The sequence below is a fragment of the Saccopteryx bilineata genome, chromosome 4, assembly GCF_036850765.1.
Source record: "Saccopteryx bilineata isolate mSacBil1 chromosome 4, mSacBil1_pri_phased_curated, whole genome shotgun sequence".
NCBI lineage: Eukaryota > Metazoa > Chordata > Mammalia > Chiroptera > Emballonuridae > Saccopteryx > Saccopteryx bilineata.
The window spans coordinates 11,580,056-11,605,991 of record NC_089493.1 but is presented as its reverse complement, the minus strand read 5'-3'; the positions used below and the strand labels follow the sequence as shown (position 1 = coordinate 11,605,991).

The window sequence follows — 25,936 nt, the reverse complement described above, 5'->3', positions numbered from 1 at the left end:
CTTCTCACTATGGCTGTTGTAGGCAGTTAGACAGACATGAGCAGAGCAAGGGCTATAGGCCAGGCACAGAAGGGGACCAGGATGGAAAGCCCCAGGTGCCTAGCAATGGGCACCACTGGGTAAACAAGGACCTGGCCCCCAGCTAACCTTTCCTCCACTAGTATATTGCGGGTCATGAGGTTTAGACCCCCTGACCTTTCACATTGCTAGTCATGCAATTTGGACCCTCTTGACCTTTCCTCCACTGGCATGTCGCTGGTCATGTGGGTTAGACCCCTTAGACGGGGGGACTAATACGGGGGCCAGAGATTAGCCCTTAAGCATTAACCCTTAGGGATAACATGTAGGCCTCAGTTGTGTTTCAGCTCCAGGTCCAAAAAAGCAGCAAAACCAGACAAGCAATGCCACAGCTGACCTCAGGACCAGCTGCTTTGATGAATGCCCCCCTGCCCTGGTGCTAACCAGTCGGAGGAGACCACAACCCTAAAATGAGACACCTGGAACGCTGATGAATATGCTACTGAAATCCTCCTGTGGGTCTTCCCCTGAAATCTCCAACGTTAAAAGCCCAGAGCTCACCTTTCCAGGAGCACGCGGGCACCTTTCTCTTCCTCTCCCTTTTCCCCCTCTACTTTCCCCCAGGCCTGTTTTCCTTGCCTCCCTCTTCCTCCTACGCCCTAAGGGACCCCATGAGACTTGCAACCAGGGGCCAATAGGCAACAGTAGCTCGTCTAGGGCCAACCCCCTGAGCCTGTCTCCAATGCCCCTTTTCTCTGACTTCCCAGGGAGCCAAAGCAGCCCCGCCCAGACTCTCTCCTACTGCTTCTCCTATCCCAGGCCCTTCCTGTTTCACTGCCCCAGCCTTGTAACTAACGGGGCACTCGATTTCCTGAGTGAGTTGCCTGCTCAGTCCCTTGTGGGTGTATTCCTGCGCGGCCAATCAATTCTTGCTTCCCTTGCTTGCACTTTGTCTCTTAGCTGAATTCTTTCCTTCAGCAAGACAAGAATCGCAGTCTCGTCATTTTGCCAGTAACATAACATCACATGATAGAAAGGGTGAGTGAGCTTTACGGAGATTCTTTAATAAGGGTGCTAATCCCTTTTATGAGAGTTCCACCCTCATGACCTAATCATTCCCAAACATCCTCCATTCCAAATACCATCACATTGGTGATTAGGATTTCAAGATATGAATTTGGAGAGGATAGAAACATCCAGTCTGTAGAAAGGGGTTAAGATTTATTTATTTTTTCATGTGTATATCAAAATCAGTCAGGGGTTGTACATTTTAAATTATGACATATGTACATTTATACATTGCCCTCTATAGAGGTTGTATGAATTTACAGTTTTACCAAAAATATTTCTCCACACTCTTGTCAACACCCTATGAGTATATTCTTTTTGGGGGAGGAGGGGGGGTATTTATTTATTTATTTATTTTGTATTTTTCTGAAGTGAGAAGCAGGGAGGCAGAGAGACAGACTCCTGCATGTGCCTGACTGGGATCCACCTGGCGAGCTCACTAGGTGGTGATGCTCTGCCCATCTGGGGCGTTGCTCCAACTGGAACCATTCTAGGGCCTGAGGCAGATGCCATGGAGCCATCCTCAGTGCCCGGGCCATCTTTGCTCCAATGGAGCCTCGGCTGTGGGAGGGGAAGAGAGAGATCAAGAGAAAGTAGAGGGGAAGGGTGGACAAGCAGATGGGTGTTTCTCCTGTGTCCCCTGGCCAGGAATCGAACCTGGGACATCCACATGCCAGGCCAACACTCTACCACTGAGCCAAGTGGCCAGGGCCAAGTGTATTCTTTTTGAATTAAACATTGTGCTGTGGCCAAAACAAAAACAATTAATTGAAGTTATAATTCCAAATTCTAGTTCAATATCTTCATCTCATTAATGAGTCCCTGGAAGTGGAGTGCTTTGCTCAAGTTCACACAGCCAGAAACTAGAGAACCGTGATCAGAACTAAGGTATATTCTAGCTTAGGGTTTCCCACCGCCAGTCCACAGACCGATACCAATCTGCCAGAAATTTTGTACTGGTCTGCGAAAGAGTCAATCACCTTGGTGTTGTTTGGAGATTATAGACAGGCTATATAATCTTCATACAACCTCAGGGTGGGTACTCTTTCAGGGACTGGTATTGGTCTGTGGACCAGTGGTTGAACACACTGTTCTGGTTCATTATAGTCTATTTTTTTCTCTGATGTAATTGAAGGGCAGAGAGATGAACTCACTTGAAACTAATTGGCAGCCAAACAGTACCCAGATAATCTGATTGCTGTCTGTTTACCATGCTATCTCAGTTCACTGGACCTTACTATTCATTCATTATTCAACTTCTCGCATTTTCACCCTTTAGTGGTTAAGAACATTGTGTCTAGAGTCACATCTAGGCTTGGATCTTAGATGTACAACTTATTCCTTGTGTATCCATGGGCAAGTAACTGAAGCTCTCTAAAGTTCACTGCCTTCATCTGTAAAATAGGGATACATACCAATCAGGTTTTATTAGGTAAGGCTGTGTAAGAAATAACACTGGGGAACAATTTTTTTCATTTTCTGTTGCATGAGGTTTTAGAACAGTTTCTATATATTTCTTCATCACTGATTCCAAATCCGTTTTTTGGTGCATGCTCTAGTTTTTATGCAATTTTAATTTCTTTTTGTTACAGTTAATGGTATGCATTGGTTTTTAAATAGGAGTTAAAGGGTGACAACTCTTGGATTGAATATAACCACAAGGCAATTAATGTTTTACAAACATCACTTTTACATAATTGTAGTTGTTATTAAATGTAAAAAAAATATTATCTGATAAAAACACCTTCTTATTTTGTTTTAAGATTGAATCATGGCTTCTTCAAGTAGGCGTAAATGTAAGAATAGTCCTGACACCTTCTGTTATATATGTGGCTGTTACACACTTCAACGTCAAAGGCACAATATGTCCTCATTTTTGACATGTGCATATATTGCCTATTTTCAGCGATTCCAATTGGTCATTCAACTCATCTGCAAGAAGATTATAATGACATAAAAATTGTCCTCGACTTTCTGAATATGAGGAGCATAACTGGATCATTTGTGTGGATCTTAAAATGGTAAATTTCCTGCTAGGACAACAGAGAGGTTTCACGAAGTATCCTTGCTTTCTGTGTTTGTGGGACAGCCGAGCTCCGGAGAAACACTGGACACAGAAGGAGTGGCCGAAACATGAAGCTCTGGAAGTAGGGGTGCAAAATATTGTGAATGAACCTGTATTTAATAGAGACAGAATCATTTTTCCCCCACTTCACCTCAAACTTGGCTTAATGAAGCAGTTTGTTCAGGTTTTGAATAGAGAAAGTGAATGCTTTCAACATATTATTTCTGCTTTTCCTGCCTTGTCTTTCAAGAAGATAAAAGCAGGTGTATTCGATGGACTTCAAATTCGAACCCTCATATGTGACAAAGAATTTGCCAGGAAAATGAATAAGGAGGAGAAAGCAGCATGGCAGTGTTTTGTGGCAGTTACAAATAACTTCCTTGGCAACAAAAAAGCAGAAAACTATGAACTTCTGGTTCAAAGAATGCTGTTGGCTTTCTGCGACATTGGATGTAACATGAGCCTTAAGATTCACTTCCTGAACAGTCACCTTGATAAGTTTCCTGAAAATCTTGAAGCTGTTAGTGATGAGCAGACTACTGATGGAGCATCAAACGAGATTGTCCTCAACAAGTTCACAAACGCAAGAGCTATAAACACAAATTTTTGCCTGAATAAAATTTAAGTTTTGCACAAATTTTATGATTAAAATAAGTTCCATTTTGAAATAGTAGAAAAATTCTGATGCAATCATATCTTTTAGTGTATTAGTGTATTTACTGCATTATATAAATTATTATATTTTCACAAAGATGATGCCCAAGAAGACATTCTACTTCATTATGTTAAACTAAATGTTGAAAATTTTACAATAAGATGAAAACCTAAAATCTTGAATTGCAAAAAAACCTGTAGCTTACAGAGAAAAACTAATGTCAGATTTGAGATCAGCACACTCGAATTAGGTAAGAACAAGTGTTTTTGTGGCTGCAACAAAAATTTTGTTCCCCAGTGTAATTCTCTCAGTGGCATCTAAAAGAAAAGGTTTATTTTTCACTCATATGACATATGAGATGTGGGTTGCTTCACACCTCTTTTTTCTCCAGGACCCGGGGGGAGGGAGCAGTCCATCTGGGACAGGCTATTCTCATGAGAGAAGAAAAATATCAAGAGAGCAGGTTGAAACACATAATGGCTGTTTACTCTTTGCTCAGATGTGTTGAAAGGCACTTCTCTTCACATTCCATTGGCCAAAGGAAGTCACATGATCCATCCTAACATCAGTAAGGCTGGAAGGGACACACTCCTACAGGATGCATTGCAGTCACCTGGCATCAGGTACATGATCCTTAACAGGAAAAGCTACTTGATAGTTGGGAACAATGCCACCTACTATGGGATAATAATAGTACTTTCCTTGCACCTACTGTGAGAACTAAATGAGGTAAAAGCACATCCAATCTCAACACAGCATTCTGCACTTAATAAGGGCAAAATAACTGCCAGATGCTATCATTATTACTACCTCCCCACGCTGCTGAAACGTATTCTGTCCACTAGACGGCTAAACCTTACTTGAGAGGAAGCAGTTGTGATTACTCCCACTATTTAATTTGCAAGCAATAAATCACTGAGTCTAAGGGCACAGGCTTTGGAGTAACATGGACTCCTTATTAGAGCAGATGATCTTAGACAAGTTACTTAACCTCTCTGATCCTTAGTTTCCTCAGCATGAAAATGGGGATCCTTGGGACTCTGTTGTAGGATGACTCTGTTGTCATTAGGAATAAATTAGTCTAATTCTGTGCACATAGTACGAGCTAAGTATTTGGTGAATTGCTGAATGTGGATTTGATATTCAATGAACTGTTGTAACATAACTACAATATTGCTGGATGGAAAGCCCTTTACCTATCTTGGGTCTCAGCTCAAATGCCACTTCCTCAGAGACCTTCCCGACCACAGGATTTAAAGTGCTTCTCACACCTACAGTCACCTCTCATCATTTTCTTGTCTTTTTTAATGTTTATTTTATTGATTTTTAGAGAGAGGAAGGGAGAGAGCGAGAGAGACAGGAACGTCTGTGCCTCCAGAGGGTACCCTACCCAACCGAGCTATCCGGACAAGGTTCCATTTTCTTGTCTTTACAGTTCTGTAATGCTCTGAAATTGTCTTGTTCATTCATTGCTTACTTAATATCTGTCTGTCACCAGAAAGGAAGTTCCATGGAACCAGGGATCTTGTTTTCTGCATTCTCATCTCCTGCCTGGGGCCTCAACATCCTCACCCATCAACTGCGAGGTGAAGGAAGAAGAGAGAAAGGTGAATGCTGGCTGGTCCACCCGGGCCTCAAGCTCTGTCCAGCTCAGGCTTCAAATCCCTTCCAGGCAGGGCACCACCTGTGTCATCCAAATGGGTCGCACTGGGAGCCCGCCCGCGCCCCGCCCCAGGTGGGCGTGGCCTCCAATGTTTTGCCAGCCGCGTGCAGCCGGGAGGCGATTACGTCACACGCAAGCAGGTCCTGTTTCCGCCCTGTCTCGCGGCGGGAGGGGGGGGCGTGGCCAGGCGCGAGGTCCCCGCAGCCGCCGATGCCGCCGCCTGAGTCGCCTCCTGATGGTTACTCTCGGCTCCCGGCCGCTCAGGCAGCTCGGGAGCCACTCTGTTTTGGGGTCCTCGCTGCCCTTCCACGTCTCCCGGAAGAGTAGCAGGGCCGTGGCAGGTCCGGGAGGAGATTGGCTTACCCGGGGCCCTCTCCCGGCCTGCTGCTGAACGGGGGCGGTCCGGGAGGGCATCGAGGCCGCGGTGCAGCCGCTCCGGAGTCCTCAGGTGAGGCGGCGGCCAGAGCTCGGTGGCTAGGACGGGGCCACCTGGGGCAATAACGGCCCGAGACGCGGGGGCGGCGTCCCCTTAGTGGAGTGTTTGATGTCTGCCCGGGGATGGGCTGCGGAAAGGGGCCAGAGCCCCCGTGGGCCGCGGCCGACTTTGTTTAGTGTCCTCCCCTCCCTCCCTTCCCCCCACGCCTGGCGTGACCGCTCGTCCCAGTCGGGAGGCTCAGCGAGGCGGTGGGGAGCTAGGTGGGATGGACACTCGCCCGCCGGGACCCACTGACTGTCACTCCCTGGGACTGACCCTCTGACCCCAGCCTCCCTCCTGTGTGTTGACCTGGGCCTTCCAGTGGTGCCGCCTGCCCACTTCACCTCCGTGTGGGCCGTCCCGGGGGCAGTGCCTGAGGACTCCTTTCTGGGGTGGCACCTCTGAAGCCATTCGACCTGTGTGTGTCGGCGGGGCGGTGCCCAGGGCCCCCTCTTAGTGTTTGTTTAATCGAGTGATTGAAGATGGGAGGCACCACGTGAAGAATTCGTGGTTTGCTTTATTAGCAAAGATCATTTTAACCGCCCCCCCCCCCCCATACCACCAGTGTTTACTTGAGAACACTACAGAACGTCTGTAGGGAGTGTTGTATGTTACAAAGCACTTCAACTCCATCTTCGTTGGATTTCACATGCCCTGTGAAATACACAGGCAGTTAGTTAGTAGTGCCATTTCTTTCATGAGGAACAGAGTTAGGGGGTTTCTTGAGGTTAGCCAGATGGGAAATACAGAGATGCAAAAAAATGGGTTTGGCTGACTTAGATTTGAGTATCTGAGCTGCCATGTAAAGTTTGGAATCTTTCTAAACCTTTTCCCCACTTGTGAGAAAAGGATACATGTATTGCTACTTACTGCATGATGTGGTTGTGAAATTGTGTGTCATAGACATAAAAGTTCCATTCTTCAGTATTTATGGCTGCCTACTGGGTGCTAAATGCTGGAGATTCATTGCTGAGGAAAGTAGACAGGGCCTTTATCGACCTACTCTTCCTGGATAGGGAGAAACAGAAGAAAGCAAAACATAATTATAAAACCAAAAATTGGCTGTGAGGGCAAAGAATAGTGTGTGAACACAGAATGGTGAGACCTAATTTTAATAAAAAGAAAGGTTTTCTTGAAGCAGATGACATTCATATGGAGATTAAGAATCAGAGTTAATGGTGAGAGAGTTCCAGGCAAAAGGAACAATGTGCATATTCAAGAAATGTTTGTTAACTTTTTAATACAGTTCTCTTTCTTCTGTATCATAAGGACTAATTCTCATTCGTTGTGTCAGGCCTCAAGTACTCAAACATTTGTATCAAATGAATGGCTCTGCAGTCTTATTTTTTTTCCTTCTGAATTTAGCTTAATGTGCACATAGTAGGTACTAAGTATTTCACTTATTAAAGGTGTACTTTTTAGCTCGATTATGTGCATGCCTAAATTTCCATAGTACTGCCTTTTTTAAAATTTTTATTTATTTTTTACAGAGACAGAGTGAGTCAGAGAGAGGGATAGACAGGGACAGACAGGAACGGAGAGAGATGAGAAGCATCAATCATTAGTTTTTCATTGCGCGTTGCAACACCTTAGTTGTCCATTGATTGCTTTCTCATATGTGCCTTGACCCTGGGCCTTCAGCAGACCAATTAACCCCTTGCTGGGGCCAGCGAGCTTGGGTTCAAGCTGGTGAGCTTTTTGCTCAAACCAGATGAGCCCGTGCTCAAGCTGGCCAGCGACCTTGGGTTCAAGCTGGTGGGCTTTTGCTCAAACCATATGAGCCCGCGCTCAAGCTGGTGACCTTGGGGTCTCTAACCTGGGTCTTCCGCATCCCAGTCCGATGCTCTATCCACTGCACCACCGCCTGGTCAGGCCATAGTACTGCCTTTTAAGAAGATAGATTTTGTATTAATCAGAAGTTTCTTCAAGTTTTAGCACCTTCAAACATCAGGGAATTTTTTTTATTTGGTTGTACTAAAATTTTGCTATATTATTTGCTTTTTGGATGCTTTTGCTACATTAACATGTACCCTTTGTTGAAATAGGAGTAATAACAATAGTGGTAGTTGTAACTATGGTTATAGTAACTACTAAAATAAATGCCTGTTGTGTGCCAGGCATTCTGCAAAGTGTTTATAGATTTCATCTTAAATGTTCTATAATGTAAGTACACTTATTTTACTCATTTTCTAGATTAAGTTTCTCCGGTTCAGTGAAGTAGTTTGCTCAAGGCTACAATAGCTAGTAAGAAGCAGTGTTAGGCATTCAATCCAGACTGACTCCCGAGCCTGATCCTAACTGTTACGCTCTGCTGTTATTCCACATTGATCACTTTATGTCCTTCTTACAGGTTCACTAATAGGATTATTCTGCTACCATCATGTCTTGGTTTGCTGATCTTGCTGGAAAGGCAGAAGACCTTTTAAACCGAGTCGATCAAGGGGCTGCAACAGCTCTCAATAGAAAAGAGAACATCAGTAGCAGCGTATATAGCAGAAACACTGACTATCCTGAACTTCACCAGCAAAATACAGATTTGACTTATCAGACTGGACCTAAAGCGAATTTTATTTCCTCAGCAGCTGATAACATTAGAAATAAAAAAGCCACCATCTTAGCTGGCACCACCAATGTGAAAGCAGGGCCGAAGACAGCAGTGGAGGCTCCCCACCCTGTTGAAAACTCATCTGGTCCTAGGCCTTCAGCCCAGTTTGTTCGGAGGAAAAAGTCAGAGCCGGATGATGAACTGCTGTTTGATTTTCTAAATAGTTCACAGAAGGAACCTTCTGGGAGGGTGGAAATCAAAAAAGAGAAGGTCAAGACACCTGTCATTCAGAGTTCTCAGGCAGCAGGTGTCAGCACGATGAATACTGGTGTAATTACCATCAAAACCAATGAAGAAAATCCTTCTGGGAGCCAAAGCCATGGTAGTTAATCAGTCCTCTGTTTCTTACAGAGTTGAGCACATTGGATATGTCGTTACAGCCTAACACATTCTGCTAGTGTTTCTCACCCTCTGTTCTGTTGCCTGTCCCCTGGTGTAAGAGCAGGCGCTCTGAAATGTGTGGTATAAACGAGAGGTAGCATGGAATACCATCAGTCAATGTATAGTTATACTAGGGACCTTTATGTTGTCTGTATTGCATTCAAAATGATTCTCTAACATATTTGAAGATACAAAAGACAATTTTGAAATCTGAAAGAAAATGTAATTTTGGATTTGGGACTATATTAATTTCTTTTTGTCATTGGGATTATAAAAATGATAGGAGACTGTCACATATTATTTTTTTAAGATTTTATTTAGTTGATTCTTAGAGAGAGGGAGAAATGAGAGGAGGAGAAATGGAGGGAGAAATCAACTCGTAGTTGCTTCCCATATGTGCCTTGACTGGGCAAGCCCAGAGTTTCGAACTGGCGACCTCAGCATTCCAGGTCGAATGCTTTACCCACTGCGCCGCCACAGTTCAGACACACATATATTTTTGATTATCAGTTTCATGGGGTTCTTGGTTATTTTTTTCCTGCATTCCCCCCAGAAGTAAAGCTAGGAGACTGCGCTGTGATCCAAGTTGAAGGTATTGATCTAGTAGTGAAGTAAAAGCTTAGAATTCTGGTTTCCACTTGTTTAATTTGCTGTAAACTTGCCTCTACATGTATGTCTTCTCATCTGCAAAAATGAGGTTAATATGATAATGTGGATAATTCAAGTACCTACTAACCATTTTTAAATAGCAGTAAACATGATAGAGTCCTGCAGGGATTCTTTATAAAGTAAATGATTAATGGAAGTCTCTTATGTTCTTAAATGTTGTTGTAGCTTCTCCCACAGTCTTGGCTGCCAGTGAATAAAATCTGTTTTGTATCTTTAAGATAAAAGAAGTAGTAGAGGCAAGGGTTTGGGGCTTCCAAGACAGGAGCATGCCATAGCGGTTGATTGATTATGTATGCACACCCCTAAACCTCTTTTCAGCTATCTTTTCGTTGGTTATACAAACATATCTTGAGAACTTACGGGTGGCAGGATACAGCAGTGGATGCAACGGGTCAGGGTCTAGTGGGTGAGATAGACATGTAAGCATAATTTACATGCAGTGTCATAAATGCAATGATTGAGGATGGTCAGAGGGTTGTGAACACCTAAAGGAGAAAGTAACTAATTGCCTCTGTTTTCAGGTCAGGATTTAGAGAGTCTCTAATTTGAGCTGTGTCTTAAAGAAGGAATAGGACAGGGGTCCCTAAACTACACCCCCCTGCATGTGGCCCCCTGAGGCCATTTATCCAGCCCCCGCTGCACTTCCGGAAGGGGCACCTCTTTCATTGGTGGTCAGTGAGAGGAGCATAGTTCCATTGAAATACTGGTCAGTTTGTTGATTTAAATTTACTTGTTCTTTATTTTAAATGTTGTATTTGTTCCCATTTTGTTTTTTTACTTTAAAATAAGATATGTGCAGTGTGCATAGGGATTTGTTCATAGTTTTTTTTATAGTCCGGCCCTCCAACGGTCTGAGGGACAGTGAACTGGCCCCCTGTGTAAAAAGTTTGGGGAGCCCTGGAATAGGAGTTTTCCAGATGAAAAAGAAGAGGGGTTGGAGATAGCTTTCCATGCAGATGCTGTAAGTTTGTTAGCGTTGTTCTGGGCACAGTGAGTATGAGATGGAGAGCAATGAAGAAAATGACGCTAGCAAAGGAAATTGGGACCTGTTTGTGAAGGCCCTGGTATGCCACTCTTTAAACCCATTATTCCTATAAATCATTGTCACAAAGTGGGCCCTGGACATTCTGCATTAGAATCACTTGTGTGATTAGTTAAAACTAAATTATTGGGTGCCTCCCCAGACTTCCTGATTCAGATCTGGGGATGGAGCCAGGGGTCTGAATTCTTTGGTTTGTCACGGGGTTGCTAGGCCAGGGAAAGTTGAGTGCAGAGCAATGTGACGCTAACAGAGGTCTTTTAAGCCTAAAGTGGACTTGAATTATTATTATTATTATTATTTTCATTTTTCTGAAGCTGGAAACAGGGAGAGACAGTCAGACAGACTCCCGCATGCGCCCGACTGGGATCCACCCGGCATGCCCACCAGGGGCGATGCTCTGCCCACCAGGGGGCGATGCTCTGCCCATCCTGGGCGTTGCCATGTTGCAACCAGAGCCACTCTAGCGCCTGAAGCAGAGGCCACAGAGCCATCCCCAGCGCCCGGGCCATCTTTGCTTCAATGGAGCCTTGGCTGCGGGAGGGAGAGGAAAGCGCTGCGGAGGGGTGGAAAAGCAGATGGGCGCTTCTCCTGTGTGCCCTGGCCAGGAATCGAACCCGGGTCCTCCGCACGCTAGGCCGACGCTTGCTGAGCCAACCGGCCAGGGCTTGAATTATTTTTTGATCTTTAAGGAGAATAGCTTATCTTTTATTTATAAAGGAGGGGTCAGCCTGGTTGACAGGGAAATTAGTTAGAACCAGTTACTACATGGGAGTTATAAAAATTAAGTTTTGTTTCTCTGGGGCAGGGTCTCTCAATCTTGGGACTGTTGGGATTTGGGCTTAATAATTCTTCATTGTGAGGAACTGTCCTGTCCTTTGCAGGATGTTCAGCAGCATCCCTGGCCTCTTAAACCATTAGATACCAGAAGCTGCCCACGTTGACACCAAATATGTCTTCATACATGACTAAATGTCCCTTGGGGGTCAGAATCACCCCAGGTTGAGAAGCCCTAAGATCCCTACAAATCGAGTTGCTGAGTTGTAGGGTGTGACTGTTCAACTGCTCGAGTGAGGAGCACCAAAGCTGTTTCTCAGCGTGTTACACCAGTTAATACTTCCGCTGTGGTTAAGTTCCTTTTGCTCTGCATTCTCACCAAAATTTGATATTTTCAATGTGACTTTTTATATAAATATGTTGCTAATCAGGTATGAAAATATTTCTATTTTTTACTTCTTTCATTATTGAATGAGGTTGAGTATCTTTTCAACTATTTGACTTAGTGTTTTATCTTCTGGGAAGTATCTGTTCAAGTCTTTTGATCATTTTTTCCCAATGGCTTGTTGATTATTGGATTACTTTCCTTTGTAAAGATATTAATGTGTTTTACCCTTGGCATTGTTGTAGTCAGTTTTAGCATTTAGGTGTTCATTTTAGCATATAATTCTTTAGATAACACTATATTTGCATCATACTTAGTAGCAAATTAAAAACAACGTGAATCTGAATTTCTGAGTCTCTTTCTGTTTGCTCTGACCTACTGTTAATTCTCCTTGCCTTGAACCCACAGCTGTACTTTTGTGCCTTTTCAGTATTTTCTTTTTTATTTTCTTTTATTTTTTTATTGACTCTAGAGAGGAGAAAGAGAGAGGGATAGAAGGGAAGGGAGGAGCAGGAAGCATCAACTCATAGTTAAGTTGCTTCTCATATGTGCCTTAACTGGGCAAGCCCACGGTTTCGAACCGGTGTCCTCAGCATTCCAGGTGGACGCTTTATCCGTTATACCACCAGAGGTCAGGCTCAATATTTTCAATCTTGAGACTTCTCCTTTTTTTCCCCCCAAAACAATTTGGAGACAAAAGGGAGACCAAGTCCAACCACTTGAATTATCCCTGATTTTATCCTTTACACAACTGTATTCTCGTACCTATTCTTTATGACCATTCAGTCAGAGTATCTAGGATCCTTAGAGGCCTATAGGCTCCATGTATGAGAATGAAATTTCATCAGAGGGAAGTCTACTGAGAATTTGTTTACTTTTTATGGTAGTTTAGCTATAGCAGTCCACTTGAGCCAAAAGGCATTCTGTCTAAGTAGGTTACTAATTATGTAATGAGCATTCCAGTGTAACAAAAGTGTACTCCTTTTTTTACAGAAGCCTCTCATAATTCCGATTCTGGCCATGAAATCCAAGAGGATTCTTCAAAGGAAAATGTATCATCAAGTGCTTCCTGCGCTGATCTCACCCCAGTACCTACTGATGACAGCAAATCACATGAACTGTCTAATCTTCGACTGGAGAATCAACTGCTCAGGAATGAAGTTCAGTCTTTAAATCAAGAAATGGCCTCATTACTGCAGAGAACCAAAGAAACTCAAGAAGGTAGATTCTTGTGTGTGTGTGTGTGTGTGTGTGTGTGTTTTTCTGAAGCTGGAAACGGGGAGAGACAATCAGATAGACTCCTGCATGCGCCCGACCGGGATCCACCTGGCACGCCCACCAGGGGCGAAGCTCTGCCCACCAGGGGGCAATGCTCTGCCCCTCCGGGGTGTGGCTCTGCCGCGACCAGACCCACTCTAGCGCCTGGGGCAGAGGCCAAGGAGCCATGCCCAGCGCCCGGGCCATCTTTGCTCCAATGGAGCCCTGGCTGCGGGAGGGGAAGAGAGAGACAGAGAGGAAGGAGGGGGGGGTGGAGAAGCAAATGGGTGCTTCTCCTATGTGCCCTGGCCGGGAATCGAACCAGGGCCCTCGCACACCAGGCTGACGCTCTACCGCTGAGCCAACCGGCCAGGGCCAAGAAGGTAGATTCTTAATCAAATTGTCTAGGATTAGGAATTTAATATTTTAAAAATACACTAAAATCTTGATTATAACTAAGCTACTAGAAATGTCAGATGACACTTATAAAATAGTATTTTCATAGAGATCAGGGCCCAGATTTTGAAATGGGACCGATCGTCCTCTCACCCTGAAACAGACATTGGCTTGTCTGGTCACTCTTGAGGAACAATGAAATCTAAGAACTCAGGAGAACAGAGTATCAGCAGTCATTGGTTCATTGGCTGATTGAGTCTGAACCTTAGGGGAACTAAGGCAGGATTAAGCAAAGTAGGGGCCACTAGCAGGCAAGGTCACTGTATTGCCCTGCTCTAGGGGACATAAAATGAACATGATATTTCATTTGGAATTGTGCGGTGCGTTGGTCCTTGGGTACAAAACCCTCAATTTTCTCAGAAGTGGGTAATTAAAAATAATTAATACCATGATTAAGGTAGAGATTGGGGAATTTGTTAGCATTACTGTGAGTGTGGCTGAGGAGGAAAAGAGAGAAGAAATCTCTGCCTTGGTTCCTGGGGGTGATTAGACAGAGTGTGGGAACCGTGGGGAAGGTTTTGCCAGGCCTGGACGAAGGCCGGCAGAGTGCAGTGTAAAGGTAGTGTCTCATTAGATGACTCTAGAAAAGCTTCCCTTTACCCAGACTAATGTACACAGAGAGATGGAGCTTTTCCTGACACCTGTAGAGTTTGCTTCAGTATTTATTCTTTTTTTTTTTTTTTTTTGCTGGCAAATTGCCATTACAGGTAGCGGATGAGGGCATGAAACCATCTGCCCATTTTCTAGGTTAAAAGAATAACATCTCTTTGCACAGTAATTGAAAGAAACAAGAGTGTTTCCTGTGTTGCTTTTGTTCTTGTTTGATTGGTCTTCCTGGGGTGTATGTTACCTACCCTTGATTTGAACCTGCATTCTCTCTTGTCTCTAGCAGAACTCTACAAATCCACTGACTTTTACTGTTGTAGACTTTTTGCTATCTACTGGTTTTGGCCTCCCAAGTGTTTATGATATATCTCCAGAAAAAATAATTGTAGAAGAGCAGCTAGCATCATGCCCCTTTCCAACCTATTAACGGTAATATAGATGTGGATATTGGCCTTGAAAAATGGGTGTCCCGTTTGGAGCAATAAAATTTGAAGATATTTGTAAACTCCTAATTTTGTCAAGAGGTAAAGTTCTAAAGGGCCTCAAAGGAGAATCTGTGTGTGCTCTGAAAAAGATCTACTTGAATAGAGAAATTTATTTTGTTTGTTTGTTTAGAATTAAACAAAGCAAGGGCAAGAATTGAAAAGTGGAATGTGGACCATTCAAAGAGTGACCGAATCACTCGCGAACTTCGAGCCCAGGTGGATGACCTGACCGAGGCCGTGGCTGCCAAGGACTCGCAGCTGGCTGTGCTGAAAGTGCGGCTCCAGGAGGCGGACCAGCTGCTGGGCGCGCGCACAGACGCCTTAGAAGCCTTGCAGAGTGAAAAGTCACGGTAGCCAGTTCTATTCATAATGGAAAAATGAGCTAGAACGAGTCTCCCTTTCCAGTACAAGTAACAATAAACACTGTCGTGCATACTACCTAATGAAGAGTTAGCTTTTGGAAATTTACAAGGGGGTAAATTTAGCTTTTGGTTATGTTGGAAATGTATGTGCGTGATTAAAATGGATTTACTATTTGAATCTTAAGATCCATTGTTAGCAAATTCTGAATTTCATCTTTTCGACATACAATGATAAGTGTTACGTAGTTATACTTGGATGCCTAAAAATATAGATGACATTTTATTAAAGGGAACAAGATTTCTTTAAGAATGTTTTAGTCAAACCATCTTTTGTGCTGACAAGCCAGTACTCTAAAATTATTCTACCTTGTCACTTGTACACTGTGGAAATGAGTTATTTCAAGTGATTTTTTGTGTGTTTTCTTTTGTAGAATAATGCAGGATCACAGCGAAGGTAGTAGCCTGCAGAACCAAGCTTTGCAGACCCTTCAGGAGAGACTGCACGAGGCGGACGCCGCTCTGAAGAGAGAGCAGGAGAGCTATAAACAAATGCAGGTTAGAGTGGGGGACAGCGGAACTCTTTTCTTACGTGGACAAGGAGGAATGACTTTCATGCTGTTTCGTAACATTTACTCTTCAATAAAATTCTGCAGTGCATTTCAGAGAATTGTGTTCTGTGACAAAAACCAAATATTTGAAAATTTAGCTTGAGCTTTACTAAATTTAAGTTTATATATTGAAATATAATTAAACTAGTATTTTCCCCCAAAATTATAAGAGAAAGTTTATTTAGAAAGTTACAGAGGTAACAGAAGAGAACCATTTGGGCTGCATAGACTCAAGAAACTAGTTACAGAAGCAGAAGAAGGGCTCTGGGAGCTTAGGAGAGAGAAAGGCAGAGGTCGCTTGCCTGGGGGAGAAGGGGTGGGGGAGGCAGAGGCACAAGGCTGCTCCCGAGAGGGAGAGTGCTTCAGACAGTGAGCGCTGACTCAAGATAGACATGCTTCATTTAATTTGGCTGTGCAACTCCTAGTATCAGATCTAGTCTCCAGATGACCAGATTCACCTGGGAAAGTCTTTAAAACCAGTTTCCAAGCCCAGTCCTGGACATTCCAGTTCCTTGCGCCCGGGGAAACCTTGGATGGTTGTATTTTTAAGAAACTCCCTACTAGATTTTGATGCATTGCCGTGTTTGGGAGCCACTACCTTAGAGTCCCTCTTCTTCAGTTATTAACAAATAAGAATGTTTTTTTTTATCTGCCTGTTATGTTGTTCGGCTAAGCTACTAAATCCCATAAGATTTCTGAATGGATGGTTGTAAAATATATCTCAAAGAGACTGTTACAGGGATGATATAAAAATTTGCCACAGAGTGAGTTTGCTGCACGCCTGAATAAAATGGAAGGAGAACGTCAGAATTTGGCAGAAGCAGTTACTCTGGCAGAAAGAAAATACTCAGAAGAGAAGAAGAAAGCTGACGAGCTACAGCAGCAAATTAAGATGTGTAAGTCCAACTTGGAGTCCTCCAAGCAGGAATTAATTGACTACAAGCAAAAAGCTACTCGAATACTCCAGGTAAGCATGAGTGTACACATCTAAAAAGTTAAGTCATGCCCAGGAACTGAGAGGCACTTTGAGCCCCTGTAGATTTGTGAGATGATTTGTTCGTGTTTAGCTGGGTTGGCTCACTTCATGTGCTGTATTCTACTTAGAAATATTATGAGAATATGATATTCTTATATTCTTGTTTCTACCACAGTTTATTTAAAATTTATTCTGCCATTCCCTAACTCAGGTCTTTAACCTGTCACCCAGTTATCTCTCAATAATGATTGGGAGACTCTTAATGTTTGTTGTTAAACAGCTATTTTATTCTGTGTTGACCCTCTTGCATTTTTCAGAGCAGCTGGTCTAGGCCTCATTCAGCCCTCAGAATTGTCTTGTCCATCTTTGTCCCCCTTCCTTAGATCTAAGGTGACCTTACCTTCTTTACTAAGAAAGACTGTTAACTAATGTACTTTTCAACTTCTCTTTCCTTTCCCATCAGAGGGAAAATGTGTCCTTTTATCTTTTTCTAGGATAGTTTTTCTGCCTGTACACTGAATCCATCTCCTCCCACCTCATTTAAGAAAGACCTTTCTCGGTCCTGACCAGTTTGCTCAGTGGATAGAATGTCAGCCCGGGGTATAGACATCCCAGGTTCGATTCTTGGTCAGTGCACACATGAGAAATGACCATCTGCTTCTCTTCCCGTCCCTCTCCTCCTTATCTCTCTCCCTCTCACAGCCAGTGGCTGGATTGGTTTGAGTGTCAGCCCCAGGCACTGAGGATAGCTCAGTTAGCCTAAGCATCAGTCCCAGGTGCTGTGGATAGCTTGGTAGATTTGAGCATTGGCCCCAGAAGCTATTGCCGGGTGGATCGATTGGGGCGCATATGAGAGTCTGCCTCACTGTCTCCCCTCCTCTCACTTAAAAATAAAAATAAAAGCTTTTCTTTCCCTGGCCGGATAGTTCGATTGGTTAGAGCAGGGGTCTCAAACTCAACTCAGCATGTGGGCCGCAGAGCAAGATCACAGCCGTTCGGCGGGCCGCACTAGGTCTACAAAAGGCAACTGTTACGCAACACTTTTCTCACTGCAGTTGAAAACAAAAAAAAATCAGTACAACAAGCACAATCGTACATGCAGTTTACCCAGTGTCACAAAACGACCAGAAACTGTAGTTCACATCACAACTGCTGTTAACTAAGCTAATATCTAGCTAGGATGCTAGAGAAATGAAAAATACAAGTTGGCCCCTAGGCTTACTTAATTTTATCCAAAATATTTTGAACTTCGTGGATTAGTCTGCGGGCCACACAAAATTGTTCGGCGGGCCACGAGTTTGAGACCCCTGGGTTAGAGCATTGTCCGGATACACAGTTTGCTGGTTCGATTCCCGGTCAGGGCACATACAGGAACAGATTGATGTTTCTGTCTCTCTCTATCCCTCCCCCTCACTTTCTCTAAAATCAGTACATAAAAAGAAAATAAGAAAGACCTTTTTTTTTTCTTTGTATTTTTCTGAAGTTGGAAACGGGGAGGCAGGCAGTCGGACTCCCACATGTGCCCGACCGGGATCCACCCAGCATGCCCACCAGGGGGCGATGATCTGCCCATCTAGGGCATCGCTCTGTTGCAACCAGAGCCATTCTAGTGCCTGAGGCAGAGGCCATAGAGCCACCCCCAGTGCCCGGGCCAACTTTGCTCCAATGGAGCCTTGGCTGCGGAGAGGGGGAGGGGTGGAGAAGCAGATGGGCGCTTCTCCTGTGTGCCTTGGCCGGTAATCGAACCCAGGACTCCTGCACGCCAGGCCGATGCTCTACCACTGAGCCAACCGGCCAGGGCAAGAAAGGCCTTTTTCCAAGGTCTGTCCTCTTGCTCTGTATCTTTTGCTGCCCTCTGGCTCAACTCACTCAAGAGCACACACTTTCTTTGTGGAAGAATGAAGAAATGCTTTTGGCATTTTTGGCCACTTTGATACATTTCCCTGTTCTCCTTTATTCCACTGTCAGACTTGTCAACATTATTGTATATATCCTGTCTTCATTTTAGAGTTACTAACTTCATCTTCTCCGTGTAGTTTCTGTCCTCACTACCTTTCTGAAATTGTCTTCTCAAAAGTCTTTAATGACTTAAATACAGATTTCCTGTCCCTTTCTTAATTTCCATGCACTTTGATTTTGGTAAAACATTTGATACTGTTAACCCTCCTCCCTTGTTGAAACTTGCCTTCTGATGCTGCTTACACTGCCTGTGGCTTCTTTCTCTATTGGGTGTTTCTTCTCCATTGGTCTGATGTTTCTCTGTTGGGCGGGCCCTCTTCCCAATCTCCAAAGAGGAAGAGTTCTTCCAGATTCTTAAACCCCTTTTGTTTTTTCTTTCTTACTTTGCATTTTCATATACTCACTCTGCTTCTACCTCAGTGTGGTTTCAGCATGCGTCCTGATCTTCACTTTTCAACCTGTTTCCAGATGCCCGCCACGGGATGTCCCAGCCTCCAACCAGCTTCTCCTTCACCCTCCTGTCTCCGTGAATATTACTGCCGTCCTCTAGGCAGCAGAGTCGTTCGGACTCCACCTTCCCTTTAGCCCACGTCCTAACAGTTATAATAGGTAGAACCATTATGTGTACAATGGTTTTGATTCCATCTTCATGAAGTATCACGTCTGTTTCCCCCACTCTTCTTTCTCATTATTTTTCTTGTATTTAAATTTATATAAAGAACTTATCAAGTCCCTAACTATTCCCTGACACTGTGATAGGTGCTGAGGATACAAAGCTTGAAAGATGTGTCCTCTTGATTGAAAGAGTGTTCAGTCTAGTGGAAAGACACTGTGGTAACCGTTACGATGCAGCGAGCCCTTAAAATCTGCCTGTGGATGTCAGGGATCACTGGGTATGGTATGAAGACGAACTTGAAGGATGAGTAGGAAGACTTGTGGTAGGAAAGAGATTTCAGATAGAACAGCCTGTGCCACAAAGGAAAGGGGCTGTAGAGGAACATGGCATACGGACCGGAGCTAGTTCCTTATTGCTGATGCATAAAGTATCAGGGATTCAGAGATTGGAGAGAAAAGTCAGTGACAGAAGCCGGATCATGGAGGGCCTTGCATAGCATACAAAGGAGTTTTGATTTTATCCTCTCAATAGTGGTTGGTGTGGGGCAGATGTTAAAGAATTTGAGGAGCATGGTCAGATTCGAGTATAAAAACTATGACAGTGATGAGGTCAGGAGAGAGTTGGAGCTGTCTTATCGTATCCCCAGCACAGGACCTGGCCTTTAGAAGGTACTCAGTGAACTTCTGAATACATGATGGGATGAGGGCTGGCACGGTGAGAAGTAGATGATAAAGAGGCAAGTTTCAGAAGTCATGGTAAGAAATAATGAGGGCCTGATCTAAGTTGGGGCAGTGAGGATGCCAGATGGGGGACAGCTAAGAGAAACGTAGGAGGTCAGATATCTGAGACTTGGAGATTTAATTGGAGGAAGGGAGAATGGCATATGGAATCTAGGATGAGTCCTGGTTTCTGGTTTGAGTTTATGAATGGTGTTCCCTGTACTACAAAGGGAAAACAGGAAAGACAGCAGGCTAGGATTGAGGGGCATAAGGACAAGCTAAGGTGAGTTTTCAAAACTGATGTGAAATTGAGATGAAAATTCAGGGCAATCAGAAATACAGGCCTGAAGCTCAGCAGAGGCTCTGGCATTAATCGTGTGGGGAGATATTTATATAATGTCTATTATAGGAATTTTGAAAACTACAGAAAATTTTGAAGAAGTCACCCATAATTCTACCACTTAAAACACAGTTGTTGTTTTTTTAATTAATTAATTAATTTTTTTACAGATACAGTGAGTCAGAGAAAGGGATAGACAGGGACAGACAGACAGGAACGGAGAGAGATGAGAAGCATCAATCATCAGTTTTTCGTTGTGACACCTTAGTTCATTGATTGCTTTCTCATATGTGCCTTGACCGTGGGGCTACAGCAGACCGAGTAACCCCCACGCTCGAGCCAGTGACCTTGGGTCCATGCTAGTGAGCTTTTTGCTCAAGCCAGATGAGCCCATGCTCAAGCTGGCAACCCCGGGGTCTCGAACCTGGGTTCTTCTGCATCCCAGTCCGATGCTCTATCCACTGCGCCACCGCTTGGTCAGGCCCTTTATTACACTATTTAAACTGGTCTTCTACATCAAATCTCTTTCTAGTGCATCCTCTATACTCGGTAGGAGTCTGCACTCTTTTTCCGTAAAGGACTAAATAGTACATATTGCAGGCTTTGTGGCCCCTGTGTGGTGTTTATCACAGATTCTTTGTTTTTATCTTTTATAATCCCTTTAAAATATAAAAACCACTCTTAGCTTGTAGGCTGCACAGAAATGGGCCACAGGCCAGATCTGGCCCACTGACCAGAGTCTGTGAACACCTGCTTTATACCACTGCCAGGTTAACCCTCCTAAACTGCATGTCTGGCCATAACCCTTCCCTGTCTACTTTTTGGTCATTTGTTTTTAGCCTACCAAATAAAATGGAAGCATTTTAGTCTGGCGTCTGAAAGCCTCACCGATTGGTCCTATCATGCTGTCTGAACGCATCTCAACAGGACATTCTCCTGGTCCTTCATACTTGTGCATTTTATGCTTTGCACTTTGTTGTCTCTACACCTGTTAAAATCCTAACCATTTTTCAGGACCAGCAAGACTGTTGTCTTTTAAATGAAGCCTTCTCTTCCCAGAAGTGGTTTTCCTCCTCAGAACTCAGCTAGTGAGCTTGCCCTGTGCCTCTTCTGCTTGCATTTAGCGCCCTCTACTGGATACTTGTAACTTCCCTCTTAGTTTATAAGGCAGAGGGTTCTGTCCCGAGTGAGAGACATGATCTTTATTACTTACATGGAACACTTAACGCAGTGCCAAACCCAGCATAGGTGCTCTGTGTTTGTGAAGTGGATTGTGATAGGGAAAATAAACATGAGAAAGAATGAGAACATGAGAAAAAGCTTGTTAATAATAAGTTTTCAATAATAACATGGTCCTGGGGACTAAAATCCAAGGATATTGTACAGCAAAACTCTGTTGCATTTTTGTCCAAACGGACTTAACAATATGTGGGCTTTCATTGATGGAGAATATAGTTGGAATATTTCCACAGTGGTTCAGTTGGTGTATGGTAGGTGATATTCAGTATACAAGCTAATTTCTGCTTTGTTTAAAGTTCTTTCTTTCTTTTAAATAATAGTCCAAAGAAAAATTGATTAACACCTTAAAAGAAGGATCTGGTTTTGAAGGCCTAGACAGCAACATGGCTAACAGCGTGGAGCTAGAAGAACTTCGACATGAAAAGGAGATGCAAAGGGAAGAAATACAGAAGTTGATGGGTCAGATACATCAGCTGAGATCTGAATTGCAGGTAAGATTCAGTACAGTTCATGTCAGAGACAACCATTTACCACCAACTGTTTACAGTTTAAGAGCTGCTGGATTCTGTAATTTGGGGAAAGGGTATTAGTGAAATAACATGTAGAACTTCTGGAATAATAGTCACCATATAGAAGAGAATCTATAGTGGTAGGTTTCTTTTTTTTTTTTTTTTTTACAGAGAGAGTCAGAGGGATAGACAGGGACAGACAGACTGGAATGGAGACAGATGAGAAGCATCAATCATTAGTTTTTTGTTGCGCGTTGCGACTTCTTAGTTGTTCATTGATTGCTTTATCATATGTGCCTTGACTGTGGGCCTTCAGCAGACTGAGTAACCCCTTGCTGGAGCCAAGGACCCTGGGTCCAAGCTGGTGAGCTTTTTGCTCAAGCCAGATGAGCCCGCGCTCAAGCTGGCGACCTCGGGGTCTCGAACCTGGGTCCTCGGCATCCCACTCCAACGCTCTATCCACTGCACCACTGCTTGGTCAGGCTATAGTGGTAGGTTTCTTGTCCATTGACTGTCAACCTATGGGAGTGATAAACATGGGTAACCAGGTTCATTTATTCAGCAGATGCTTACCATATGCCTGCCGTGTGCCGGCATCTTCTAGGCTTAGATTTAAAACTGGGAACCAGACTGAATCTTCCTACTCCTGGGTCTTATGTCCAACTGGTTAAATACAAATTAGATTTATAGATAACTGGGATGTTTTCTGATATTAGAAGGGACTCAGGGATGGTCTTTTAATTATAGTTTCATGCATAATTTATAGTTTTATTGTAATTACTACATTTAATCTAAGAGTGAATTGAGCCATTAATTTAGATTAAACATAGGGTCTTTGATATAAATACAGAGGAGTCTGAGGTGAGAAACGATGAAGTGTGGGTTAACAGGCGTTCTGTAAGAGTTCCCAGAGAAAGTCACTGTGCGTTAACTCAGGGTTACTGATTTGTGAGCCATGCATAAGACGCAAAGGAAAGTGTGGGAGTTGTGAGAAGAGGCTCGCTCGTGGAGAGCACAGTCTTGAATGTCAGATCTGGATACTTGGGCACTTCATTGCTGTGTTACCTTGCACAAGGCAGTTTATCTCACTGAGCCTTAGCTTTCTCATTTGTAAAATGCAGATACACAAAGGTTCTTTTGAGGATAGGATCTGTGTAAATAGGCCCTCAGTAAATAGTAGCTGCTGTTATTTCTGGATTTTTTCTTATCAGCTAAATAGAAGAGCCAGTGAATGCTGCTATTTTAGCCTGTAAAGTGGGATTTTTTCCCTCTAAATAATTTTGAATTTCAAAGAATTTAGTCCCATGAACTTAGAAATTGAGTAGATGCTAATCTTATTCATTCATGTTTTTTGGGTGAAATTATGAAAAATTAGATTTGTTTATTTGATATCTCATCCTTACTGGCCTCATTGATGAATTGACCAATTTTTCTACCTTTTGTCAAGAAGTTTGTGAAATCTATAATAAAGATTATAGTATTAGATCTAGAAAATGGGAGGATTGTTAATAATTTTAACAGCTGTCATTTACGGAGCAGTTAGTTATGTGCCAGGCACTGCATGAAGCTCTCAATCTGTATCCTTTCGTTTATTTCTTACCTAACTCTGTAAAGGAGACGATAGAGTCTCACTTCACAGCTGTAAATAGAGTCTCACTTCACAGCTGTAAGAAGTGTAGGTGTGGAGAAGGGAAGTAACTTCCCATGACTACTGAATTGGCAGAGCCAGGATGCCAGCCCTCGTCTGTCTGATTCTGGAACACGCGCTCTCAACCACTGCACATATTTCCTGCCTTTCAGGAATCTGTCTTAGTCAAATTGATGGCAAAGATTAATCTGCCTCCTACTAATCCTGAAAACTCAGAGGTCGGGGAAAATAATCATACTTATTGCTACTTTCTTCTAAATACCCAGCATTGTATGAATATAGAGTACTACACTGACTATCTGAGAATATCGTTAATCTGTCAGTTCTTTCAAACATCAGGTGAATGGTGATGAGTATAAAACAGAATGTGTCAAAAGATAAAAAGCAAAATAAGACACTGCCTTGCATCTCATGCAGTACTGTATGAATGGATAAAGCTTAACTTGAACCTAGAAAATATAGAAACCTAGAGCTGTGTTCTCTACCACCACAGGGTTTCACAGAAAATCCAGAGGGTGGTTTTTTGAGTTTGAAGAACTAAGTGACATCAAGTGAAGAAGTATGAGTAAGAAATAGGGGAAGATATAAAAATATAATAGTCATAAAGCTTAAAAAGGGTAAAATAATATGCTAATCTCAGGTGATATGAGAGAAAAGTTATATTTCTACTGTACATTGGTATATTGGTTACTTATACTCACAAACACAAAAGCTAATTCTAACCTACAATTGCAGAGGACTAATGCAATACAGTTCTTTTTGATGTTATGTTTCAGCTCCTTTCAAACTGTTAGCTTTTGAATATAAATAAAATTCTCCCAGTGGGCCACTGTCTACTCGTACTTATTAAACCAAATGGCTTATGTGCTTGGGAGCTAGTTCATTGCTCTCAACATTTGTCATGTTATATAATTAAAGATTTTATTGCCTGACCAGGCGGCGGCAGTGGATAGAGTGTCAAACTGGGATGCAGAGGACCCAGGTTTGAAACCCCGAGGTAGCTGGTTTGAGCAAGGGGTCACTCGCTCTGCTGTAGCCCCCCAGTCAAGGTGCATATGAGAAAGCGATCAATGAACAAGCCATCAACGAACAACTAAGATGCCTCAATGAAGAATTGATGCTTCTCATCTCTCTCCCTTTCTGTCTGTCTGTCCCTATCTGTCCCTCTCTGACTCTGTCTCTGTCCAAAAAAAAAAAAAAAAGATTTTATTGATTTTTAGAGGGAAAGAGAGAGAGAGTATGGGAGAAAGCATCAACTTGTAGTTGCTGCATTTTACCTGTTCACTGATTGCTTTTCATACATGCCTTGACTGGGCAAGCCAGGGTTTCGAACTGGCGACTTCAGCAGTCTGGGTCGATGCTCCATCCACAGTGCCACCACAGACCAGGCATGAGGTGTCGGTGTATGTGCTCCTTTTAGGCTGAGGCTGTGTCTCCTTCATCTTGGTCCCTCCAGTGCCTTCTGACGCCCGTTCATGGCACACAGTGAGGGCTCAGTACATGTTGAACTGAGTGCTAGTGATTGCTTTCACATGTAGAATTCCTTTTTTTAGGATATGGAGACTCAGCAGGTTAGTGAAGCAGAATCAGCAAGAGAACAGTTACAAGACCTGCAAGACCAGATAGCTGGTCATAAAGCATCCAAACAAGAACTCGAGGCAGAGTTGGACCGGCAGAAGCAGGTGAGGCTGTTAGAGATGATGACGGGAGAAGACTGTCTCCTCGCTGTCACGTGAGGAGTCTTCCCAGCAAAACAGCTTCCTGACATTCTTACTGGGGGGGGGGGGGGGGGCGCTCGGGGAATTGGTAGTCGGCGGGCGCAGGTCCCTCCTGCCTTGTTACTGTCCCACACTGCTCGTTTGTTTGTTTGCTTAACAGCTGAAAAAGGGAGGCACACAATTAATTACAGAATAGAATAGAATCCATGGACTCTTGTTGCGAGTCCTTTCTGCTACTCTGTATTTTATTATATCTCTCGTCAGAGTATAATATGTGTAGAAAACTTAAAACATCAGTTGATTTTCAACTTTATTACATTTGTACTTTCTGGGAATAACAGTAAATACTAGTTATTAGAAATAGACACACAACATTAGTGCTTTTTCTGCTTTAGAAAAAGTGCATGTACGGATTGTGTTCATAAGTCATGTTTTCAGATTGGATTTCATTGTTCAGTTGGCAGTCGTCAGCTCCCCAAGCTGAATTATTGTGCTTTAATATACTTATGTAATAGTTTCAGTATTAACACAGCTAAACATGGTTACAGCTGCATTTGCAGAATAAGGTTCTATGTCTAATATTAATGACATCTCTAATTTTACTGAGTAACAACATAGTGGTATCACTTCATTCACAT

General features: G+C 43.3%; 1 protein-coding gene across 1 annotated transcript in view; it reads left to right on the top strand.

The window, feature by feature from the left end:
* Positions 1–5,677: 5,677 nt before the first annotated feature.
* The window catches only part of GOLGA5 (golgin A5), a 36,245-nt gene continuing 15,986 nt past the window's right edge, over positions 5,678–25,936 (top strand). The window contains exons 1-8 of the mRNA XM_066276062.1: positions 5,678–5,917; positions 8,295–8,871; positions 12,794–13,021; positions 14,735–14,954; positions 15,398–15,521; positions 16,338–16,541; positions 21,744–21,914; positions 25,134–25,262. Of these exons, the coding sequence (XP_066132159.1) occupies positions 8,325–8,871; positions 12,794–13,021; positions 14,735–14,954; positions 15,398–15,521; positions 16,338–16,541; positions 21,744–21,914; positions 25,134–25,262 (1,623 nt within the window). The 5' untranslated portion in view covers positions 5,678–5,917; positions 8,295–8,324. The remainder of the gene's footprint in view (positions 5,918–8,294; positions 8,872–12,793; positions 13,022–14,734; positions 14,955–15,397; positions 15,522–16,337; positions 16,542–21,743; positions 21,915–25,133; positions 25,263–25,936) is intronic.